The 23,964-nt window shown below is 44.2% G+C and overlaps 1 protein-coding gene across 1 annotated transcript in view; it reads left to right on the top strand.

Moving 5' to 3' along the window:
* ADAMTS6 (ADAM metallopeptidase with thrombospondin type 1 motif 6) overlaps positions 1 to 23,964 on the top strand; it is a 291,647-nt gene that overhangs the window by 247,210 nt on the left and 20,473 nt on the right. Inside the window, exons 20-21 of the mRNA XM_045022085.1 lie at positions 9,890 to 10,019; positions 20,233 to 20,437. Coding sequence (XP_044878020.1) covers positions 9,890 to 10,019; positions 20,233 to 20,437 — 335 coding nt within the window. The remainder of the gene's footprint in view (positions 1 to 9,889; positions 10,020 to 20,232; positions 20,438 to 23,964) is intronic.

The following is a 23,964-nucleotide window of genomic DNA, read 5'->3' as shown; positions in this document are numbered from 1 at the left end:
CAGATTAGCAGAGACCCTGGGGGTTTTCACCCTTCTCTGCAGCATGGGTCATTTGCTAGTTTAAATCATGATTTGAAGACTTCATTAATTCAGCCAGAGATTATGAGTGTATTACAGAAGTGGGTGGGTGAGGTTCTGTGACCTGCAATGTGCAGGAGGTCAGACTAGATGATCACAATGGTCCCTTCTGTCCTTAAAGTATATGTATGAGCAGTATCTGTAGGAGCACTCTTGTTATTGTTATTATAGTTTTCAGGAGAATTAGAAAGAAGTTCTTCAGTACTAGAATGATGGCGTTGAAGACCAAAAAGCTGGGGTTTAAGAGATGCTTGTCATGCCTAGCTGTATTCTTGGCATCAGACACATAAGCTAGATCTCTGGCATGCTTGCACAATGGTCATTCACCATCAAAACATTCAGTTTGCTGTACTCTCACAATGCAAGCAAAGAAAGAGAGGCAGAACAGGCTTCAGATAATTTTACTCCAAGAAGCTTTGTTAGTGAAGTCTTCTGGAACAAAGGAACTGCAGGTTATGGATAAGCCCCCTACACCAGCATTGGTTTTGAATATGTCTGGAATGAAGAGAGTTAAGTCCTCCTCTTTGATGCTGAGCATCAAGGGAAGGATCCAAAGAGTAAGACTACTCAAGCTCTTATGGGGTTGACCTCTGTTACTAGAGCCAATCCACCAGAAAATGATTGGACTGTTATGGTGAGTAGAAGTGTCATTTGTGTCAGCCTCTTCTTCAAGAGCCAAACCATGAGAAAAAGACCCATGTAATCCACTGATCTTCAAGGAACAGGATTGGGCAAAAACTCTTTTGGTAGAGTCAGAAAACATTCCTCTAATCCAATTGTTGGGTATCTGGATGAGTCGGTTCCAAAGGAAGAGTAAAAAGCCTGCTTCACAGACTCATATATCAGACTAGTATGGATCTACAGTCATAGGCACTGACTACGTGGGTGCTGTGGGGCTGGATCATCCATGGGGGGAAAATAGTGGGTGTCACTGGAACAGGAATCAGAGAGTTTATTAACAGATTCAAATGCTGGGAAGGGGGTCATGGAGGTGAAGAGTAGGGAGACTGGGGGAGAAAAAGGGTAGGGGCACCTCTTAGCACAATATTCTCCCTTCCTGTTTGGGCCAAGATCTGGGGAGTCCCTTGCCCCTGCAGAGTCTGAGTCCCTCATCCTGCCTCCACATATGAGCTGGCATATGGGGGCCTTACACCTCTGGAGGTGTCTACGCCCCTCTTGCTACTCCCCATGTGTGTGCCAGGATCTGTGCCCATCTACCCCCCCCCCCCTTGTGTGAGCTGGGTTCTGGAGAGGCCCTTCCCTGCTCCCCATATGATCCAGAATATGAGGAATTCCTGACCCTGTGGGTGGGGAGCTAAGAACAGACATACTTCATACATATCACAGGATCTAAAGTACTCAGGATGGGGATGGGAACACCCACTGAGTGAATGGAGCAGTTCACACATCTCAGAGCTATTGTTTCTGGTTTTATTCATCTCCATGGGGTGTTCTCATTCAGATGATAACACCCCATTGAGATGAACGGGCCACTTCACTTCTTTCAGAGCCTCCTTTGTGGAAGATGGATGTGCAGGGAAGCCCTTTTCCTCCTTCATCTATCTGTCCTTCCTGTTTAAAGGATGATATTCTAAATGCGCTAAAATTCACATGCTTGCAGGGCTTTTCTTGAAATTTGCTATGCATTGTCAGGGTGCAGAGAAGGGCTAGTGAGCTAAATTTGCAAAAACAAGGAGTGCAGTGGCACCTTAAAGACTAACAGATTTATTTGGGCATCAGATGCAGCTGAAGAAGTGAGGTTTTTTACCCACGAAAGCTTATGCCCAAATAAATCTGTTAGTCTTTAAGGTGCCACCGGACTCCTTGTTGTTTTTGTGGATACAGAGTAACACAGTTACCCCCTGATACTTGAGCTAAATTTGGTGTCATTTGAGCCAGGGGTTCTGAAGACAAGCTTTTAAAAACAAAAAAATAAAGCCATTTATCAAAAAGTTTCTAGGTGTTTTTTTTTAAACCGAATTAGAGTTCAAAGTATTGCTGCGATGCAGGGTGAAATGGTCTCAATCAGTTAATTTTTACCCAAGGTAGTGCATGGCACCCACTAAATCTTTGGAGGACCCAAATTGTGAATGGTAATTAAGAACATATTCACTTCTTTGCTTGTATAGGTGTGCAGTCTGAAAGGATTATAGTGCACATGCACCAATAAAGAAAAAACGTTGAGAGGGTTTCTGTGCAATCACTTCATGCATGCATGGGTAGTTTGAGTGAATGCACTGATGGTGTTGCCCCTGGTGAAAAAGCCACCACTGATTTTTCTAACCCGAACCTTTGTACAACTGTGCAATAAAGATTTAATATCTCATATTGCTTAATATAACATGTTTTTATTTTATGAGGAGGTTTACTATGAACACACAGAATAGTCAGCAGCCAATCGAATGAATATTTTTGTTATAGGTAAGAAGGATCCAGGGCCAGATAACTTTGTATGTCGCCGGGGGGGGAGGAATGTGGGGACAGATAGAGGGGTTGCAGCTGTGGAGGGAGTGGGAAACAATAGTGCGTGGTAGCCAAGCCTTTTTTGAGAAAATCTGTATTTTACTAGCCTGGGAGGGAGGTGGATGCAAGTGGCTGCTTCCTGATCTTGCAGCAGACTAATGTGATGTTTTCAAAGGCAGAGTGCAGAGGTTTGGATCTGACAGAGCAGGCACCTCAACCACTAAGGGAAAAGAAATATGTGTGCTGCTAGGGTTGCCATCGTGTGAATTCTGGGTGATTCCTGGATCACAAGGTTGCAGAAGTTTGCGGGCGAGCAAGCAGTACACTGTGACAAAGGGATTGTTGACTACAGTCTGATTTGGGTGGAGAGATTTTGCACACTGTGCAGCATCTAACCAATGACTCGAGTGATCTATCGGACATCGTGGTGATTCATGCTGGTGGAAATAATCTGAGCCTTCTTCCTGGTGTGCACATAGAATGATAGAGATTTAGGACTGGAAGAGACCTAGAGAGGTCATTGTGTGTTTACCCCACACAAAGCCTGAATAAATAAAAAGGGTCAATTAACTCTGGGACAGGTGGCACCTGGAGAAGAGTCAAGGCTGATAAGCTCCGATCCACGATGAACCCAGCAGGGCAAGGGGCAGGCTAAGCTGTTATAAAACCAGGAAATAGAGAGTAAGAAGACAGTGACTGCAGGACTTCTGTACTGCAGTTGTCTGGCTTAGAGAGGGAAAAGAGGAAACCAGTGGAGAATAGAAGCCAAGAGATCAAGGCCCTTCATGGAGGGCATACCCAGAGGAGGCTGAAGAAGGAACCTGATAACAGTGAGGCAGGTAGCAGCGCAGGGAAACAGCTGCAAGATTTGGGACAGTGAAGATCTTGGCTGCTGGAGTAGCTTCCCTGGGCTGGAACCTGGAGAAGTGGGTGGGCCCAGGTTCTCCTACCAACCACTGGGGAAGTGGCACAGACTAGGATATGGAGCAGAGGGACTGCCTGAGACAGTTTGTCCAGTTGGACTTGATACTGCCCTGGAAGAGGAAAACTATAGTGACCTGGCCGGAGGGTTAAGTCACAAAGAAGGTGCACCCAGATGATGATGAAGAAGGAGTAACCTGTCCCCAAAGAGGAGAGACTGAGACCCTGGGGTGATAATCCAAAACAGGGGGTGTCAGATTGATGGTGAGCTAATCCCCAAATGAGCCAGAAGGAGGCACCACAGAAGTGTGTAACAAACCCCACGATAGTCATCTAGTCCAGTCACCTGCTCTGAGGCAGGACTAAATATTATATAGACCCTCCCTGAAAGGTGTTTGGAAGTTTTTAAAAACAGGTTAGACAGTGACAAGAGATTTCACAACCTCCCAAGGTAACTTGTTCTGGTGCTCTATCTTTACAGTTAGGAAGTTTTTCTCTAATGTCTAACTTAAATCTCCCTTGCTGCAATTTAAGCCCATTGCTTCTTGTCCTATCTTCAGTGGATAAGGAGAGGAATTTATCACCCTTTATAATAACCTTTTACATACTTGAAGACTGTTATCGTGTCTCCCCTCAGTCTTCTCTTCTCAAGACAATACTTGTTTTTCCCTATTTTAGCGTCCAGTCCTACCCTGTTTACATAGATGTTTGCTAAGTTACCTTTTTGGTGAAAACTAAAACAAAAAGGGTACTTAATACTTCAGCCATTGCTATGTTTTCCATATCTCATACAATGTATGAGAGCAGATTTGGACCGCATCATAGATTTGTGTCCAGGAGCTGTGATAGTTTTCTCTGAATTGGCTGGGGTGGAAGAGGGGATTGGTCTTGGGGAGAGGGAGGGAGGAAGGAATGGAGCAAGTGAATGAGTTCTATGGGAATCTCTTTTATATCTAACTCTAACCAGGATGTACAATAATGGTGTGTATAAAGGTTTTTTTCTTCCGCTTTGCATCCATCTTTGAAACCTTGTGGTGGATGTGGGGTGGAGAGTGGGCTTGGGGAGAGGTAGTGTGATAAACTCAGGACAGACAGCTGCAAGGGAGGGGTAGGAATCAGTCCCAGAGGGTTAAAAGGCCCTCCTCCTTATCAACTGGGAGGCAACTACAGGTCAATCAGGTTCAGCTGAGAAAGGGTTACCAAGGTAGCAATTAGAATCAGCTGAGGGGGAGCTACCTGAGGTTAATTAGGATCAGCTGATTCCAACTTAGGGCTGCCTGAGACCTTTTTAAACCCTTCCCTGGGAGGAAGAGGGAAGAGAGAGAAGGAGCCCTGCTGCTAGGAGTGTTGGAGCAGCAAGACAGCGAGCCTCACCAGGAGGAGAGGCAGTGCTCTCTCCCCACAAGGGAGTAAAAATACTCTAAACAGGACTGGTGGAGATATGGGGAGCAGACTTCCCTTGTGTCCCAAGGGGGACCGCATTACCCAAGCCTGTCTCACCAGGGCTAAAAGCAGCAGAGGCTGGGGAGACTGAGAAGGTGCCTTTCCACAGTAGGGAGTGAGGTCTATGGGAATCTCTTGTGTACCGCCCTCAACCCAGGCTAAACACACCCCTTAGCCTGTGATATCCTCCTTGGTCATAACCCCTAACAAACCAAAGATTAACTGTATGTCAATCACAATAATAAACATGAGGGTTGACTATTACCAGGATGTTAGATTACGTACAATATATGTTAGGAGTGCATTAGCCTATATAGACAGAACTAAGCATTTCAGACAATCTCCTAACTTGTTTATCTTTTATAAAGAGAGTAACAATGGTAGGTCTGTATGAGTGCAAACACCTTCCAGATGGGTTAGAGTGACTATGTATTAAAGAGGCTTGTAGTTTAAAGGCGATCCCTTTTCCTAGGGGAGTTAGAGCGCATCCTACCAGGGCTAAGGCAGCTTCTATGGCAGGGGCCGGCAACCTTTCAGAAGTGGTGTGCCGAGTCTTCATTTATTCACTCTAATTTAAGGTTTCACATGTCAGTAAGACATTTTAACCTTTTTAGAAGGTCTCTTTCTATAAGTCTATAATATATAACTAAACTATTGTTGTATGTAAAGTAAATAAGGTTTTTAAAATGTTTAAGAAGCTTCATTTAAAATGAAATTAAAATGCTGAGCCCCCCGACCGGCGGCCAGGACTCAGGCAGTGTGAGTGCGACTGAAAATCAGCTCACGTGCCGCCTTCGGCACACGTGCCATAGGTTGCTTACCCCTGTTCTATGGCATTCTTCAGACACATTCCTTTAATAGAAATTTGTAGAATGGCAACATGGAGTACAATCCATACTTTCACTAGGCACTACACATTGGACTTAGAAACTAAGTTAGAAGGAAAAATTTGCAAGGCAGTCCTGCAATCATTATTTAGTTAGGACTCTGTTTTTTCTCACCCTCATGGGTCAGAATTACTGCTTATTAGGCTACCCTGTGGGTGGGAATATGCAGAGAATACTCAAAATAGTAATCAGGGTTACTTACTTGTAACTGGAGTTCTTTGAGATGGACTCTTTGTATTCACACTCACCTCCACCTTCCACACTTCTTCAGAGTCCTACTTATCAAAGGGACTGGGGTCACAAGATAAAGAACTGAGATGATTGGAGTGCCACAACCCTTTTATACTCTTGCTGTGGAACATTTGCTGAGAGAAGGAGCGAGGGAGATGTGTGAATGCTCCAACTGGTGCTGCTAGTTTGAGTTCTACCATTTAGGCTGCACCAGTCAGAGCATCCCATGAATATGGATATACAGAGGCCATCTTGAAGAACTCCAGTTACAGGTAAGTAATCTTCATTTTTTTAGTGCTGAGAATGGAGATCTTGCAAAGTGACAGTGTGATGGCCTTGTTGTCTAATGGAGGAAAGTTGGAAAAGAGGATTATCCATCTGCAAATACTACTTATGGCTGGGGGAGGAGTCTCCAAGTGGTGAAGCTGCTTCTTTGTGACCTGAGACTTTAGTTCCAGTCCCAACTGGGAGAGATTGTTCTGAGCACAATAAAACAAAATGTTTTCAACATGCCTGCAAGAGATTTGGTGGCTGAAGATTGGCTACACTTTAAAGTTGCAGCGCTGGTGGAGGCTTTCCAGCGCTGCAATTAGTAACTGTCCACACCTGCAAGGCACATCCAGCGCTGCAACTCCCTAGCTGCAGCGCTGGCTGAACACCTGGTCTGCTTGGGATGTAGCGAGTGTGGACACACACCAGCGCTGTTATTGGCCTCCAGGGTATTAGCAGATATCCCAGAATGCTTTTAACTAAATTACTCTTTGTTTTGTTATGCAGCCTCTCTTTGTTTTGTTGTGAACTCGGAGCCGGAGCTCCTGTGCTCCGGGAGCTGCTTATCAAACACCTCCTGTTTGCTGTTATCAATCTGTACCTGACTGTGAACAATCACAAATGAGATAACCCCTGTGAATGAGGCAGGCAGGGAGCGAATGTTTGCTTGACAGAAACAGCGGGGGCAGAGGGGAGAGAGGGAGTCAGTTGGATGCAGGCTGTTTGCAGTTAAGGGTAAGGGATCGGGAACATTTTCTGATTTTGCTAGGTAGGAAGCTAAACACACAGTGTTGGCTCCAAAAATCCACTCACTCTCTCTCCCCCGCTCCCTGTCACACTACAGCCCCACCCCACCCCCCTCTTTTGAAAAGCACGTTGCTGCCACTTGAACGCTGGGATAGCTGCCCATAATGCATCACTCCCAACAGCGCTGCAAATGTGGCCACAGACCAGTGCTGGTAGCTGTGAGTGTGGCCACACACCAGCGCTGTTCCTACACAGCTGGATGACCAGCGCTGTAAACTCCCAGCGCTGCAACTCTCAAGTGTAGCCAAGCCCTCAGAACCAGTCCCTGGTATTAGTTTTGAAAGGTTTATGTAGTCATATGCAAGATCTGACAGGACTGGTTTACCTACTCAGTTTAATCACACAGATATATTGGTCTAATGTTGTAGTACACAGAAATATGTCTAAAGATGTAGCATATGGAGGTATCTGACCTGGCATGCTGAGGATCTTGGCTTAATGGTGAGAGTGGGCACCAAGTATGCCTGGTGCTAAACCATGTCTTTTTTATAAATAAAGCTGAATTTTAAAAAGAATCATGATGTTTATGGTCAACCTGAGATGTCTGCCATATTTGATGGGATTTACTGAATAACAATGGCAACGTTTGAAAGGTAAGTTGTTTAACTGGTTTAAAGCAGGCAAAAGGTTAAGAAAATGTGAAGAAAATCTTTTAAAACTTAGTTATATGGCCTTTGGGTCCTTGCAGACCATAAATAATGCTTTCTGAAATGTATCCTTCTGACTACCCTGAGGGCTAGTAGACCTCACAAGCTTGGTGGGTCTGATGGGTTTTCCTTTCAGCTTCCTGATTCTAATGTATGTGATAGGGGATTGGCCAGAGCTTACCCAGTTTAAGTAAAATAACCACAGAAAAAAAGATGTGAAAATAAATCTGACAGTGTTTTAATCACTGTTGTGCAGTTCAGAAAAAAGCATTAGATGCCTAGCATTTGAGGACACAGTTTCTCATATTTAATTATCATGTTTCAGATTAATTCACTTAACATGGGATCACACATTGCTTTCTTCTAAATGCCATCACACAGAAATAGTTGGTGGACTTTACGGAGCAACTGGAGAGTGATGAACTGAAGCTGTTGTTTAAGAGGATATTGTTACAATGATTTTTTTCTCCTGCAAGAGAATTTAGCATTCCTGGATATTCTTAGTTTTAAAAAATATAACTAAAGTAAAGTGTTTGTTGAAACACCACCATATACCTATGTGCAGACTGGCTAATTCCTAAAGTTTTATATATGCTAGAGGTTCTCAACCTTTTTCTTTCTGAGCCCCCCCAGCCATGCTATAAAATTTCCATGGCTCACCTGCACCACAACTGTTTTTCAGTAGATTAAAAGCCAGGGCCAGTGTTAGGAGGTAGCAAGCAGAGCAATTGCCCAGGGCCCCATACCATAGTGGCCCTGCAAAGCTAAGTTACTCAAGCTATGGCTTCAGCCCCGGGCAGCGAGGCTCAGGATTCGGCTTTCTGCCCAGGATTCCAGTGAGTCTAACGCTGGCCCTAGTCTCTGGTTTATGTTGGTGCCCCCCCTGAAACCTGCTCCTGGCCCCGCAAGAGGCCCCAGACCCCTAGTTGAGAACCAGTGATATATGTCACATCTAGGTCCTTCATTTTACCACTGTTAAAGTCTATCTCATGCAAAACCCTAGTCTTCAAAAGCAAAGGAGCATGTAAAAGTGTAGTGATTGAGGATTTTCTCATTGAAATAAAATGTGGCTGATATTTTAAAGCCAGACTGTGTAAATTCTTATTTGTTTTTAGACATGTCACAATGCAGAACAAGTAAACCCCAAAACCTTTACCTCTGCTTTTTTCCCATAAGGTATTTGCATGAAACTACTCCCAGTCCTGCAACCCTTACGCGCACACACAAAAATATCCTCTATATTTCAGTGAGAAGTTAACTTGTGAAAAAGAATTACTTGTGAATATGTGTTTCAGTCAGGCCCTCTTTTTGCTCAAGTAAACAGACCAAGATTGATCTGAAAAAAGGAAGAGGGGTGCATATTGCATGCAAATTCCAACGATAAGTATACTAGATTTATAACAATACTCTAAAGTACAGGATTATTATGTGTAAGTGATTTTTTAGCCCCAGCACCTTAATTTAAATTGCATGGAATTCCGATGTTTAAGTGACAAATTCCTATTCTCTTAAAATGTTGCCATTGGGCAACAACCTATCATTATCTTTTAGTGAGTGACAATCAGTTCTGTACGACATGTTGCTGGTTAACGTAATTAAAGAGGAGCTGGAAGTGCTAGACACAGTGAGCACTCAAAAAAACAAGCTGTGGCTATGAGAATTAATAACGGTTTATAATTTTAATGAAGATAATACTTATGTGATGTAATGTGCAAAAATGAGACACTGAATCCCATACTATTGCTGTTTTATTAAAAACAAAAATATAAAAATAATAATTTTGCACTGAAATGTGACCATATTCTGTCTGATGTAATTTTGTTTGGAAACTGGAGAGGTTTTTTGCTAGAGAGGCAATAGATAGAAAATAGATTTTGTGCCATATGCAAATAAAATATTTGTTACTAAATCTATAAATATATATGCTCTTTTCTTAGAACACAACAGTAATTTAAAATTCTCTTTGCAGTGTGGTTGCCTAAAATTACAGTAAATTGAAAACTTTCTCCAGGAGCATTGAGTCAATTGATCCTTTTACTTTTTTAGCTTTAGGAACATTGATTACAAATTAGGTGAAAGATACATTTATTCAGCAGAAAGATACATTTACTGTTAAGTAATGGGGTCCAACTTATTTTCAAGGAATACAGAAACAAGAGGTGGTGTGTAAAAGGTTGGATGATAACTCCATCGTACAGAACAACTACTGTGATCCAGACAGTAAACCACCAGAAAACCAAAGAGCCTGCAACACTGAGCCTTGCCCATCCGAGTAAGTACTATGGACAAATGGTAATTTATCAATTAACGGTCAAGGCAATCATTTATTTTATTTCTGTAGAAAAATCTATGGAATATTTACTTTTGGCCAAATGTGGTATAAAATACAATTTCCTGGTCTTGTGTTAGGATCCCATATTACCATGCAGGAGACCTGGGTTCAATTTCTGGTGTTGGTGTCTTGCTCTTCAGGCCAGAAGAAGCTGGGTGAATGGTGGAGGCACTATACTCTGACCTAGATGGGGCCCTTGTTTGATTAATGAGCAGCATTACTAAGCCCAGAGGAAAAATGTTTCTTGAAGTATCCGGGAGTAACGGTGTTGGTTTGTATCCACAAAAAACCTCAAGGAGTCCTGTGGCACCTTAAAGACTAGCAGGTTTATTTGGGCATAAGCTTTCGTGGGTAAAAAACCTCACTTCTTCAGATGCATATAGAGTATGGGGAGTCATGCTGAGAATAGAAATGAGGGACACCTTTAAGGCTCCAGCATTGGCACAGAGGAATTTCAAGGTGAGAGGGAGAATTAACAGTCAATGTCTTTATAATAATTCTTATACAGTTAAAAGGTCCAGTAGATATTTACATTGAGCTAAGAGCTTGCTGTATTTTCAGATTCTATCAAGTTAAAATTTGTGATAAGATTTTCAAATATGATGCAATCTATACATAAACTTTTAGGCTGGCCCTGCCATCTACTGGTAGGGTGACCAGATAGCAAGTGAGAAAAATTGGGGCCGGGGGTAGGCGATAATAGGCGCCTATATAAGACAAAGTCCCAAATATTGGGACAGTTCCTATAAAATCGGGACATGTGGTCACCCTATCTACTGGTAACTTTTTTATCAAGTGACCTTTACTGACCAACATATGGAATGATATTGACAGGATTTGGACTGCTTGGCATCTAACAGGAGGTGATGAGTACCTTATAGGATTAGGTTCCACAAAGCTCACTTATTCATGGAACAAAATGTGGCAAGGAACTAGACCTCAAAAGGGATCAATTTACTTTAAAGCTGTAAGAAACAGGTGAAATATTTCACTTTGGAAAAAATAGTTATAGTACATGTGCAATAGCTCCTTTTTATGGTTATTGAGATAATTAAAACTTTTACTGAAACCAGTGAGAGAGAGACAGCATTTTGTCTCTTCATATAATTCTGCTATACCATGGGAGACTGGTGATGCAGCAAAGGTCTTCAGAGCCTTTGAGGAAGAAGCAGAGATTTAATCACAGATAAGTCTCTGCGTCCTCCTTGACTGCCCCACAATCCAGAGCATCAGACAGGCAACAGATTTGATGCCAATGTCGAGACACTGATTGAACCACGATCAGATCCTTTATCTTTCATCCCTCCATTTGGCAACTGGCTTTCTTTCTTCCAAGAAGCCTCGTCTGGGATAACCTCAGACTGGTAGGTATTTGAGATAGTAAGCAAGGAGTATCCCTTTCAGTTTCAAGGTGCTCAAACCTCTCCACCCTCTTCAGGGACCCTTTTTACAAGAGACTGTTGAAGGAGAAGGTAGTCTTCTTTCTACAAATGGGAGCAGTGAAGAAAGTGTCCTTAGAGTTCAAGGGCTTTTATTCCCCCTACTCCTTAATCCCAAAGAAGAAGGCAGGGCCACAGGGAGGCCTGTCATCTATATTTGACATCTCAACACATTTAGCTGTCATTTCAATTTCTGTATGGTTACCGTAGCCACTATAACTCTTCCATTGGATTCTATGAACTGGTTTGTGGGTTTTGATCTGCAAGATGCATATTTTCACATTTTGATACATCCAGAGCACAGAAAGTACATGAGATTCCTGGTGGGCACATCTCACTACCATACATAGTTCTACCGTTCGGCTTCGGCATCTCCATAGCTCTGTGGGTCTTCATGAAGGTCCTGGCTGTGGTAGCAACTCATCTTAGGAGACAAGGAAGCCCTTTTCTGGACAACTGGTCAATAAAGGGAAAAATTTCCACAAGTGAGAGACTCTATTTATATAGTTCTATACTGATCTCAACTCATGTGCTTATCCCATGAGGGTCAGCACTGGTGGGCTCATGTCTCTCAGGTAAAGCGTTATAATGCCTTAAACAAATGCCAGAAGGAATGAAGTGATTCCGTTTTTCAGGACTGGAGGGTAGGGATAGGATACAGAGGGACCTAGACAAATTAGAGGATTGGGCCAAAAGAAATCTGATGAGGTTCAACAAGGACAAGTGCAGAGTCCTGCACTTAGGATGGAAGAATCCCATGAACGGCTACAAATTAGGGAGCAAGTGGCTAGGGAGCAGTTCTGTAGGAAAGGACCTATGGGTTACAGTGGCGAGAAGCTGGATATGAATCAACAGTGTGCCCTTGTTGCCAGGAAGGCTAACAGCATTTTGGGCTGTATAAGTAGGAGCATTGGCAGCAGATCAAGGGGCATGATCATTTCCCTCTATTTGGCATTGTTGAGGCCTCATCTGGAGTACTGTGTCCAGTTTTGGGCCCCACACTACAAGAAGGATGTGGAAAAATTGGAAAGAGTCCAGCGGAGGGCAACAAAAATGATTAGGGGGCTGGAACACATGACTTATGAGGAGAGGCTGAGGGAACTGGTATTATTTAGTCTGCAGAAGAGAAGAATGAGGGGGGATTTGATAGCTGCTTTCAACTACCTGAAAGGGAATTCCAAAGAGGATGGATCTAGACTGTTCTCAGTGGTAGCAGATGACTGAACAAGGAGTAATGGTCTCAAGTTGTGGTGGGGGAGGTTTAGGTGGGATATTAGGAAAAAAGTTTTTCACCAGGCAGGTGGTGAAGCACTGGAATGTGTTACCTAGGGAGGTAGTGGAATCGCCTTCCTTAGAGGTTTTTAAGGTCAGGCTTGACAAAGCCCTGGCTGGGATGATTTAGTTGGGGATTGGTCCTGCATTGAGCAAGGGGTTGGATTAGATGACCTCCGGAGGTCCCTTCCAACCCTGATATTCTATGATTCTATGATCAGGGAGGTAGTAGATTCCAAAACAGTGAGAGCATATGTTCCTCAATGGAGATTTCAGACAATGACAAGCAGCTCCAAGCAAACCCCAGAACACCAGTGATGACATACCTAAATTCATGGGGCATATGGCAGCATGCACTTATGTCACACAATATACTAGATCTTTGTCCTCTGCAATGATGGTTGAGATCAGTATGTCTACCCAACAGGCACAGCATGGATCCCTTTAGAACTCCTATCATTAAATTGGTTGACAGAACCATTTCAAGTGTGCAGCAGAGTTTCTTTTTGCATGCTTCTGCCTGCCAAGTCTTTACTAACAGATGCCTCTTCTCTGGGATGGGAGCATATCTCAACCAACTGAAAGTCCAAGGGATATGGTCCCCTCAGGAAGCCATCCCTCACATAAATATCCTATAACTCAGAACTATATAACTGGAGTTCAAGACTTTCCTGCCCCTTCTTTGAGGCTTAACAATCCAGATGTTGATGGACAACACCACGGTGATGCACTATACCAGCAGACAAGGGGGAGCAAGATCCTTCCCACACCATTAAGAAGCCATGCATCTTTTGCACATCACCCCGGTACCTCCCTGTAGCGGAGTGGTCACCCACTCCTGCCCTGAGGGCTTAGAACAGCCCAGCAGAGGGCTGTGGCTGGGGCAAACAGCTCCCAGGCTGATTGGGGAAGTAGGCACAGCTGGGAGCCATGCCCCAAACAGACCACAGCCAGCTCCTATAAAAAGGCTTTGAGTCAGGAGCACAGACAGACTCTCTCTGCCTTCAGAGAGAGAGAGGGAGGTCTGGCTTCTGGGAAGCTGAGGGTGCTTAGAGTGAGGCAGGGCAGGTGAAAGGCCAGAGGGGCTGGGGAGCTCCAGGCTGGCAACTCCCCAGGCTGCAGAGCCTTGTCCAAGGCCCCAGAGAGGCACTGGGTTCCAGAGAGGGGCAGTAGGTCCAACCCCAACTCCAACCTTGCCTATGATGAGTGGCTTATGCTGCAGTCTGCCCCAGAGAGCGGGGGCTAATTGGTGACTGGCAGTAGCCTATGACTGAGGCAAAGTGAGGATAGGGGGTGGGAGTTCCCCGGGAGGGGAGACCCTGAGACTGAGTGGTGTACGGCCAGGGGGCAGTACCCAGACAATGAGACACTGGGTCTGGGAGGGACACGGGGGCCAAGCGGCAGCGGGACACTGGCCTGCAGAGGGCACTCAAGTGGCTGAAAGAGTTAATTCCTGAGACAACAAGCAGGAGGCGCTGCAGGGGTGAGTCCCAAGTCGCTACACTCCCCCCTCCACCTAATCAACAGAATACCCCAGCAGCCAACTTAGCAGGTACTTCTCAGAAAACCACAAGTGGTGTATCAGGGGCTCTGTCATCCACAGCATCTTCACAGGTAGGAGATTCCAAAGTGGACCTATTTGTGACATACCATAACGAGTACATTTTGTACCAGAAGGAGCTCAAGTCCTGGCTCACTGACAGATGTTTTCCTCATTCCATGGTCTCCAGAACTAATATATGCCTTCCCACCAATACTCATGATACCCAGGGTTTTGATGAAGCTGAGACAAAATGCAGGTCACATCATCATCATGATAGCCCTCACATGGGCCAGGCTATACTGGTGTTTGAACATGGTGACTCTATCAACTCATCTACTGATCACCTTACCAGCTTTGCTATTCCCAGTGTCTCAGACAAACATCCAAATCCTGCACTCAAACCCAGCGTTGTTGCACCTGACTGCTTCGAAGCTGTCAAGATGACTTGCACAGAAAGAAGCTGCTGAGTTGAGGTTCAAAACATCTTACATCAAAACAGAAAACCACCCACCAGACTGATATCCCTCATAGGATGGGGCATGCATTTAAACTGCCTCACAGTGCAAGGCAAATGGTCACCAGTGAAGATATTCCTGCATATCAATCTCCTGGAGCTGAGAGTGGTCAGGAACCCATTTCCTCTATGCACCCATTTCCTCCCGCTGATAACAGGATCACATATAAAGATCCTAACTGACAACATAGCATGCATGTATTACATCAACCATCTGGGACAAGCCAGATCGCCCTCTCTTTGCATGGAGGCAATGAAACTGTGGAACTGATGTATCTCTCACAACATCACCCTGACCACAGCTTACGTCTTGGTCACACAAAATGCGATAGTGGACAAACTCCTTTGCATATTCCCGCCTGACCATGAATTGGAGATGCACCTGTCAATACTTCATAACTTATTCTCATGGTGGGAAACACCAGCCACAGACCTGTTCACCACTTTCCAGAACAAGAAGTGCCCGTGATACTGTTCCAGGGTGGGGATCTGACAGCACTCTCTTGGCAATGTTTTCCTCCTCCCATGGTACAAGGACCTTCTTTACTCCTTCCCTCCATTTCCTCTTCTGATGAAGGTCCTGCTGAAGATAAAAAAGGACAGAGCTCACATAATTATGATTGCTTTGTGACAGATTCCCCAGGGTGCAACATGGAGCTGGAGTACTGCTGAGACCTCTGTCTTACCAACCTGGGTTCCTTCTCACACTGTAATGCTGTGACAAGCTGTAAATCCCTCCAGGTCCTGCACTCACATAGCCATCCACAAGCAGGGACACCCCCCAGCTAAGTTAAATAAATGTTTTCACCAGCCACTCATGAACCAGCAATAGAGAGGCTCCAGCCAACTCCCCCCAGCTCCCAAGCCTAGGACCCCAGAGTTGTACCATCCTGCCCTAGTCAGAAGCCTAACCACTGTAAGTTTATTACCCAGTCCACCACTCCCGCAATGTGTAGAGGACATACACCAGGCCTTGTTCCTGAGCAGATTTCCCTTGCATTTCAAGCAACACACTGTAAAAAATATATAACAGATTTATTAACAGAAAGATAGATTTTAAGTGATTATAAGTAGTAAGCGTACAGATCAAAGTTGATTACTTAAGAAATAAAAGTAAAAATGCAATCTGAGTTCTATAAATTAGACAGGATTTAAATCAAACAGTGTCTCACTTTGATGGTACAGTTCCTTAATATACAAGATAGAATTCTCCTTTCCAGCCTGGGAGCACCTCCCCAGTTCAGTCTTCGTTCACTATACGTGTTTCCAGGTGTTGAGTTGGGGGGTGGGGAGAGTGAGGACAAGTAATGATGTCACTTCCTCCTTTTATAGCTTTTTCCAGCTTGCTGGAAAGATCCTTCGCTATGATATGCGTCAAACAGTCTCCACTGTATACTTGCTATCTTTGAGAGGTTTCTACTGTATACAGTTCCTGGGGTACTCCTTGTGAGTGTGTATTCCGCTCAATGGGCCATCTTCAGTGTCTGGCTGCCCCATTGTTGTACCTGAAAGGTTGGTTGTGGGTGTTTCCAGCTTCACATCATATTTTAGTAACATATACATAGCAAAACTTCATAACTTCACATACAATGACAACGCATACAATTCAACAGTATATTAATGTTCAACAGATCAAGACTTTTAAAATGATACCTTAAAAGGCATACTTTCTTCAAAACACATTATACTCATATGATCATGGTAAATATGGTGGTGCCAGGGTGTTGCTTTAGGGTACAATGTCACATGCCCCCAGATAGCCGAGACAGACCTGGTATCCTTACCTGATGCAGTTTGCAATTGTCCCATCGATCTCCCTTGTCTCTCTGGACAAAGGGATGTACCACACATCCTATCTCAGGGATCCTCTGCCTCAAAGTACAGCTTCTACGTGGTCCAAGCACCTAGCTAGCTCATGCTCAAATGAAGTACAAGAGGTTGTACTGCACAGAAGAAAGTCCTCCACACGACTCACTTATCTGCAGAAATGGTCCAGGTTTCAGATTTGGTGCACGTCTCACCAAATCTCTCCCGTGTCAGCACATATTCCACATAACTCTTCCACATATTCTGGGATATGCCCTGGACCTTAAAAAATTGGGGTTATTCCTGAGCTAGCTCAAGGTCCATCTAGCAGCTATTACAGCATTTCACCACCCGTAGAAGGATACTCAGTACTATTGCACCCAACCACTACAAGGTTCCTTAAGGAAATAACAAACCTCTTCCCTCAACCTCAACTTCCTACCCCCTCACAGGACCTAAACCTAGTGTTGAAAGGGGTGACTATGCCCCCCCTTTGAACCTATGCCACCTGTTTGCTAGTCTACCTATAGATGAAAACAGTCTTTCTGATTGCAATTACCTTGGCTATAAGAATAGGGAAAATAGCATCTCTGCTGACGCATCCCCCATACACAGTATTCTTCCCTGTCAAGGTTACACTTAGGCTGCATCCAAGGTTCATCCCTAAAGTGACCTCCTCATTTCACATGACTCAGTCTATTCACCTTCCTGCCTTCTACCCCAAGCCTCACTGAGGCAATAGAGAGGTCATACTGCATACCCTAGATGTTAGGGGAGCCCTTGCATTCTTCCTCAACAGGACAAAAGCTTTCGGGAAATCCCTTAGACTATTTCTCTCTATGGCTGAAAGATCTAAGGGCTCAGTGACATCAGCCCAAAGACTCTCCAAGTGGATCTCAAATTGCAGCAGACAGTGCTACCAAATTGTAATATGACCCCTCCAGACTAGATCAGTATGTATTCCATGAGATCAATCTCCTCATCTGTTGTCTTCTTCAAGGATGTCCCCATCTCAGAGATCTGCAGAGTGGCGACGTGGGCATCAGTCCACACCTTTGCAGGGATCACCAGGGACTCTGCCTCTGATGCCATCTTTGGCTCCACAGTATTATCATCTGTGACTAACCCGACTCCGAAACCCCAGCCCTCCAGTAGGAATACTGCTTGGGAGTCACCTATAGGGACAGTACTTGAAGAAGAAGTTACTCGCCTTGTGCAGTAACAATGTTTTTTTGAGATTTGTCACCCTGTGGGTGCTCCACGACCCTCCTTCCTCCTCTCTACTTCGGCATTCTCGCTGTGACTCTGCGGTAGAGAAGGAACTGGGGATGGTTAGCTCACATGCATTGGCTAGCCTCATGGCGCAGCATGAGGAGAGAGAGTGCATGTCCAGACCCAACTGACAGTACTATCGAAGTTCTCCAGTCAGCAGTGCAGGGACTCAAACACACCTACAATGGAGCACCCATAGGGACACACATCTCGAAGAACCATTGTTACTGCACAAGGTGAGTAATTTCTTCTTTCAGTGAGTGTGATTGAGAATCTGGAGCAACAATAGATCAGTATATCGCCAAACTTCACAAAATGGCTGATTCGTGATTATCAAATATCAAAAGGTGAGCAAATATGTGATAAATTAGTAACAGGGATAAAAGATGCAGGATCTTGAATGAGAATTCTCAGAGAGCCCACATTAACTCTACAAAGAGTTATAGATCTGCAAAGCTAGTGAACAAGCTCACATCCAAATGCAGAGCGTAAGTAGAGCAGACACAGATAATTCACCAAGTAGCATAGGCAAAAATATGAAAATACAAGGAAAAATACACCAAAATTTGTGGAAAACAAATACAAAAAAGGACACAAAGAAAATGCAAAGGAAAACCTGTGGATTCTATGGCAGTAAAACATAATGGAAAATGCCCCTTCTATGGGGTCATATGTAAAATTTGTGGCAGGAGAAGATTGCAGTAAAAAAAAAAAAGCAAAGAAATAAATGTACCATATTAAGGAACAATCAAAGGAGTGAGGTTCTAAATTAGCCTGTCAGGAATCAGAGTCTGCAGCAGAGCTAGTCTCCAGGCAGCCTCATCAGTACAGCTGGCCTGCAGCAGACTGCAGGATTGGCCATGTCGCCTGATTGGCTGCAGGAGCCAGCAGGCTGGCTCTTAACTCAGCAGCAGCAGCAGCTCACTGGCTTCTTAATGCTCATGCCCACCATTGTGCCTGCTCCTGCTTGTTCCTCCTGCTCCAGCCTTGCACCCAGCCTTGCCTCTGTCCTGCCCCTGCCTTGAACCCCTCCTTGCTCCAGTACCTGCTCTCTGGTTTGACCGTTGGCTTTGGCTTTTGACTACTGACTCCAGCTCTTACCTTAGTCCTGGGTCCTGATGCTTGCTCTGACCACTAGGCTAGATCACCCTTGTCCTGGTAGGCTGACAGACTGAGAGCCTTTAAAACTAGGGCCTGGGGTCCTCAACGCTAGCACAGACCCTACTAGCAGCAGAACTGGTGGACGCCACCCAGAACCTGCAGAATGATGCCCATTGTTACCGAACTCATGGCCCACATCCGGCAGGGCACCAAGAACTTCAGAGGCAGTTAGAAGTCACCATGGCAACCTACAAACGGTATGCCAACCAGCCCTGCCAGCCAATGCCTGGCATTGGGGTCGGGGACGATGTGTGATTGTCCACCTGGAATCTGCGATCAACTTGTTCCTCCACAAAGCTGGACCATTAGTACCTATGGCCTTTCCAAAGCACAAAACAGATTAACCTGGGTACATACAAGTTACAGCTACCAGATTTCCTCAAGATTCGCCCCGCCTTTCATGCCTCACTTCTAAAACCATTAGTCATGAATCCCTTCCCACTCCATAGTACTCCCCCTCTTCTGCCTATAACTGTTCAGGGCCAAGAAGAATATGTGGTTCGGCAGATTCTAGACTCCCATGAGGTCTAAGGAAAACTAGAGTAACTAATTAACTGGGCAGTCATGGCCCAGACGAACATTCATGGGAACGTGCAGAACATCGCCATGCCCTGAACCTCCTGTGTGCCTTCCACCATGCTTACCCTGAGACACCAGGCCCCGAGGTCCCTAGACAGCACCCTTGAGTGGGGGCTATTGCCAGGAATCCGGGCCTGCAGCAGAACTAATCTCTCAGGCAGCCTCCTCAGTACAGCCAGCCTTCAGCAGGCTGCCCAATTGGTTGCAGCAGCCAGCAGGCTGTTGTTAAGCCAGCAGCAGCTCACTGGTTTCTCATGGCTCATGCCCATCCCTGTGACTGCTCTTGCATTGTCTTGTACCTATACTTTATTTTAATAAGAAGAGCATGTATGTTATTGAACATAATTTAGGATTATTAATTTAAACTAAGGTTTGGATTTTATGATTGTGTAATCATCTTCTCCGTTTGAGACAAACACCTGTCAGGAATGGTCTAGTTATTACTTAGTCCTACCTTGAGTGCAGGAGACTGGACTAGATGACCTATTGAGGTCCTCTCCAGTCCTACACTTCTATGATTCTATATGTGAAATGGGTTATTTAAATTTCCTGATTTTCTCTCTACAGGTGGTTTATAGGAGATTGGTCAGAATGCAGTAAGACCTGTGATGGAGGAATACGTACGCGAACAGTTCTCTGTATCAGAAAGATTGGACCGTCTGAGGAGGAGACACTGGAAAATATTAACTGTTTAACATACCGGCCTATTGAAAAAGAACCCTGTAACAATCAGTCTTGTCCACCACAGTGGGTTGCCTTGGACTGGTCAGAAGTAAGAATATTTCACAACAGATTAGCATTTTTAATTCATTGGCAATGGGCAAGTCATGAGTTCCTCCCACTGAATGTAAATACATTTTTATTGCTGCTTGTCATCTGGAAATCATCATCTAAAGGCAGAGAATTAATAAGAAATCAGTAGCTGTCTCATTTATAACATTAAACGTGTTTAAAATTATATTAAAGTTCTTTAATTTTCCCCTACTGTCATAATGTAACCAATAGGGCATGTTGTTTAGCCAATAAAGGCTAAAACAAGTGCTGCTGCACAACAGTTTGTTGGCATGGGGCAGCTTTCTGGTTCAGCAAAGTCATAAATTGAGAAGGGGGATTTTAGTTTCCAGAGGCTTCTTTACAGGCGTATGGCTTAAAAAAGGATATGAGATTTTTTGAGCACTTAGGTATTAAAAGCTATAAGAAATGCCATATTTTTCCTCAAATAACCCAGCAAACATCATGAAGAAGTATCTTAGTAAGGTGATGTGAAAGGTGGAACTAAGACTTGGATCGCCAGTATTCCTAAGAGAGGCTAGTATACCTTTTATTAATATGGCAGTGTCCGTTAGTGTATGAGCCAAGATCTAAACTCAATTTATGCTGATTCAATCCTATTGAATTCAAAGGATATGCACCCGTACAACTGAGAACAGAAATTGATTCCATTGCCCCAGTTCTGAGCTGAATTCAAACTTTGCAGAGCACTACTTGGGCAAGGTGGCAAAGATGGTTGTATACCCAGGGTGGGATCCTCACCTTATATTAGAGCAGCCTCAGGGCTGTTTTAAGTTATGGCACACCTGCCTCCAGCTCCAAGGGACTGTTCCAGCATATGTAAATAGGCAGAGCACAGAAGCACAGCAGTCACACACACACACCCCATATGCTGGGGGCCATGTTGAAGTTGCGTAGAACAGTGCCATCAGCTCCACACCATATACAGATGATGTACATCACTTCTTCTCATAAACTGTTGATGCAGGATGCTATGAGATGCTGTGGAGCTGCTTCCATTGATGGCCTAATTTCAGAGTGATGCTATCCCTCTCTATAGTTTGTATTTCAGCTTGTAAGGAATTGTGGTGTGTTTTGAGATGCGAAGTGATGTATAATGTCTGATAATTATTGATATGAACATTGAAAACAATTTCCTCCATTGGTGAAAACCACCACTAACTTACGGGGGAAAAAACCCAACCAAATCTGTCTAGCTTAAAAATTATTTTTTTTTATCATTTTGCCAACATAGAATTTTATTATCTTTGCTGTAGTGGGCAAGCATTTGTTCAGTTTCATAGGGGATCTTCCATTAAATGTGTGATTGGTTTTTTAACTAGGAGCAGAAAAATATTTTTTAAATTTACAGGGTTTTTTTTTAAAAGCTTCTGATCATCATTAGCCCTTTATGCTGATGCTATTGCTTGGACTCCCAAGGTTCTATTTTTTGTCATAAGTTTCTGTCATTCATTTGGGCAATACAAAGATGGGCCAGCCACAGAGCTCAGATCTTGACCTGTCTCTGGGTTTATACAGTCTTAAAAGAATGACCCTTTTTCCTGGAGTACTTTTCCTAAGAAGGTGTCTGGTTTATATCCTTAATATCTGTCAGAAAGCAGTTCCCTATAGCAACATCTCTATGTATAGAGCAGGGCCTTAACACCCCCCCTGGATTGTGAGTGAGTTTTTAAAACATGCCAGGAGCAGACTGTCAGTGTCATCCCTTATGTACTATGTCCCCTCTCTTCTCTACTTGCCTATTCCCTGAAATTCAAGCTAGTGTTAGAAGTGGAGTGGCAAAGCCAGAAGTGGGGGAGGGAGGGCTTGGAAGCAATCCCTACTTGGTCACCCACTTCCTGAGAGAGAAGAAGGCACAGAGCATCCCACCCCATTAAAAGTTAATCCAAGGCATGGGGGAATAGTTTGGAGAAGAAAGGGGATGAGTAGGAAGAAAAAGATGAATGGAGGGGAAAAGGAGGAAGGGTGATTGGAGGAGGGAGTAAGCGAGGTGATAGAGACACAAAAACCTTTTATAGTCCACTTATGTGGTGTTGATTAGATTGTAAGCCCTTTGGGACCAGGCATCATCTTTCCATTGTGTGTATATCACAATACAAATAAATAATAATAATATCCCCATGATAAACTGTGGAGCCTTGTAGCACATTGCATTTATTAGGCATCTTCGACTCCTTCACCTGCATTCTGCTTACTAAACCATCTCCCCTGGGACTGCTGATGTTCCAACTCTGAGAGCAGCTACAGAAGTTTTATGGCTCCCATATATAAACTTCTGTACGGTCTGTGTAGGATATCTTGGAACAGAAATTTCCTCACCCAAAATAGGTTTAAAGCACTTTTAAATCAGAAATCTTGGTGGGTGCTCTGACAAGATTCTGAGCAAATAAGAACATATTTCTATTTATACATTTCTGCTTAGAGTAGCTTGGAGGTGTGTCTCAACTGGTAAGAACTTTTTTAATATAATGAGAAAGTGCTTATTTTTCTACCCAGTATTTCCTAGAAAAATAATTATTGTATATTACAATTACATACTTATTTCATGTAGCATATAATACTTTTTTTATTATTTTCTAAGGGTAGCATGAAAATGATGTATCCTGTAATATTTGTAATAGAAAGCAGCAGCAATGTCCACTCCTGCTTCCATTTAAGTCAAAGCTTGTCATCTTTTGGAATGTAAAGTCTCTTCTTCAGCTTTTGTTGTCTCAAAAACAACTAACACACTTGCTGCAATCCTGACTGTCTCTGAACACAAACTAAGCAATTCCAGCACTCATTCATACGCTAACATGCTTGTTGAGCATGAGATAAGCAAGGAGTTGTACCTCTTTATCTCAGATGAAAACTGATAATCGGAAATAGCTTGTTTAGAGAAAAGGAACAATAGATTCAGGCTTCTTTTGGGTTAGTGGAGTTAAAGTATCTGTGCAATTTGACTAGGTTGAGAAATTAATTGTTGTCCTAAAGCTTTTTTCCCCTTCTAAAAATCAGCCATATAAGCAGTGATAATGGAAAGCCAGAAATATTCTACAAAATACAATGTGTAAAGGTAGAAAGAGATAATGAAAGAATATATATTTATAGGCCAATGGGATAATGTAAAAGTGTTTACACATGGTAGGGAATGGTGTGCTAAAACTAACAAGTAGCTTGTAGCAGCCAGGGGCGGCTCTAGGATTTCCACCGCCCCAAGCAGGGCGGCACGCCGCAGGGGGTGCTCTGGCGGTCGCCGGTCCCGCGGCTCCAGTGGACCTCCTGCAGACGTGCCTGCGGAGAGTCCGCTGGTCCCGCGGCTCCGGTGGACCTCCCGCAGGCATGCCTGTGGATGCTCCACCGAAGCCGCGGGACCAGCGGACCCTCTGCAGGCACGTCTGCGGGAGGTCCACCGGAGCCACCTGCCGCCCTGCCGCGGGACACCACCCCAAGCGCGGACTTGGCGCGCTGGGGTCTGGAGCTGGCCCTGGTAGCAGCACAGGTTAATTAGTCATTCTTTAGTGACAG

The sequence above is a fragment of the Mauremys mutica genome, chromosome 6, assembly GCF_020497125.1.
Source record: "Mauremys mutica isolate MM-2020 ecotype Southern chromosome 6, ASM2049712v1, whole genome shotgun sequence".
In the NCBI taxonomy this organism is placed as follows: Eukaryota; Metazoa; Chordata; order Testudines; family Geoemydidae; genus Mauremys; species Mauremys mutica.
The sequence above is the reverse complement of the archived record's forward strand: the minus strand, read 5'-3'. Positions and strand labels throughout refer to the sequence as shown.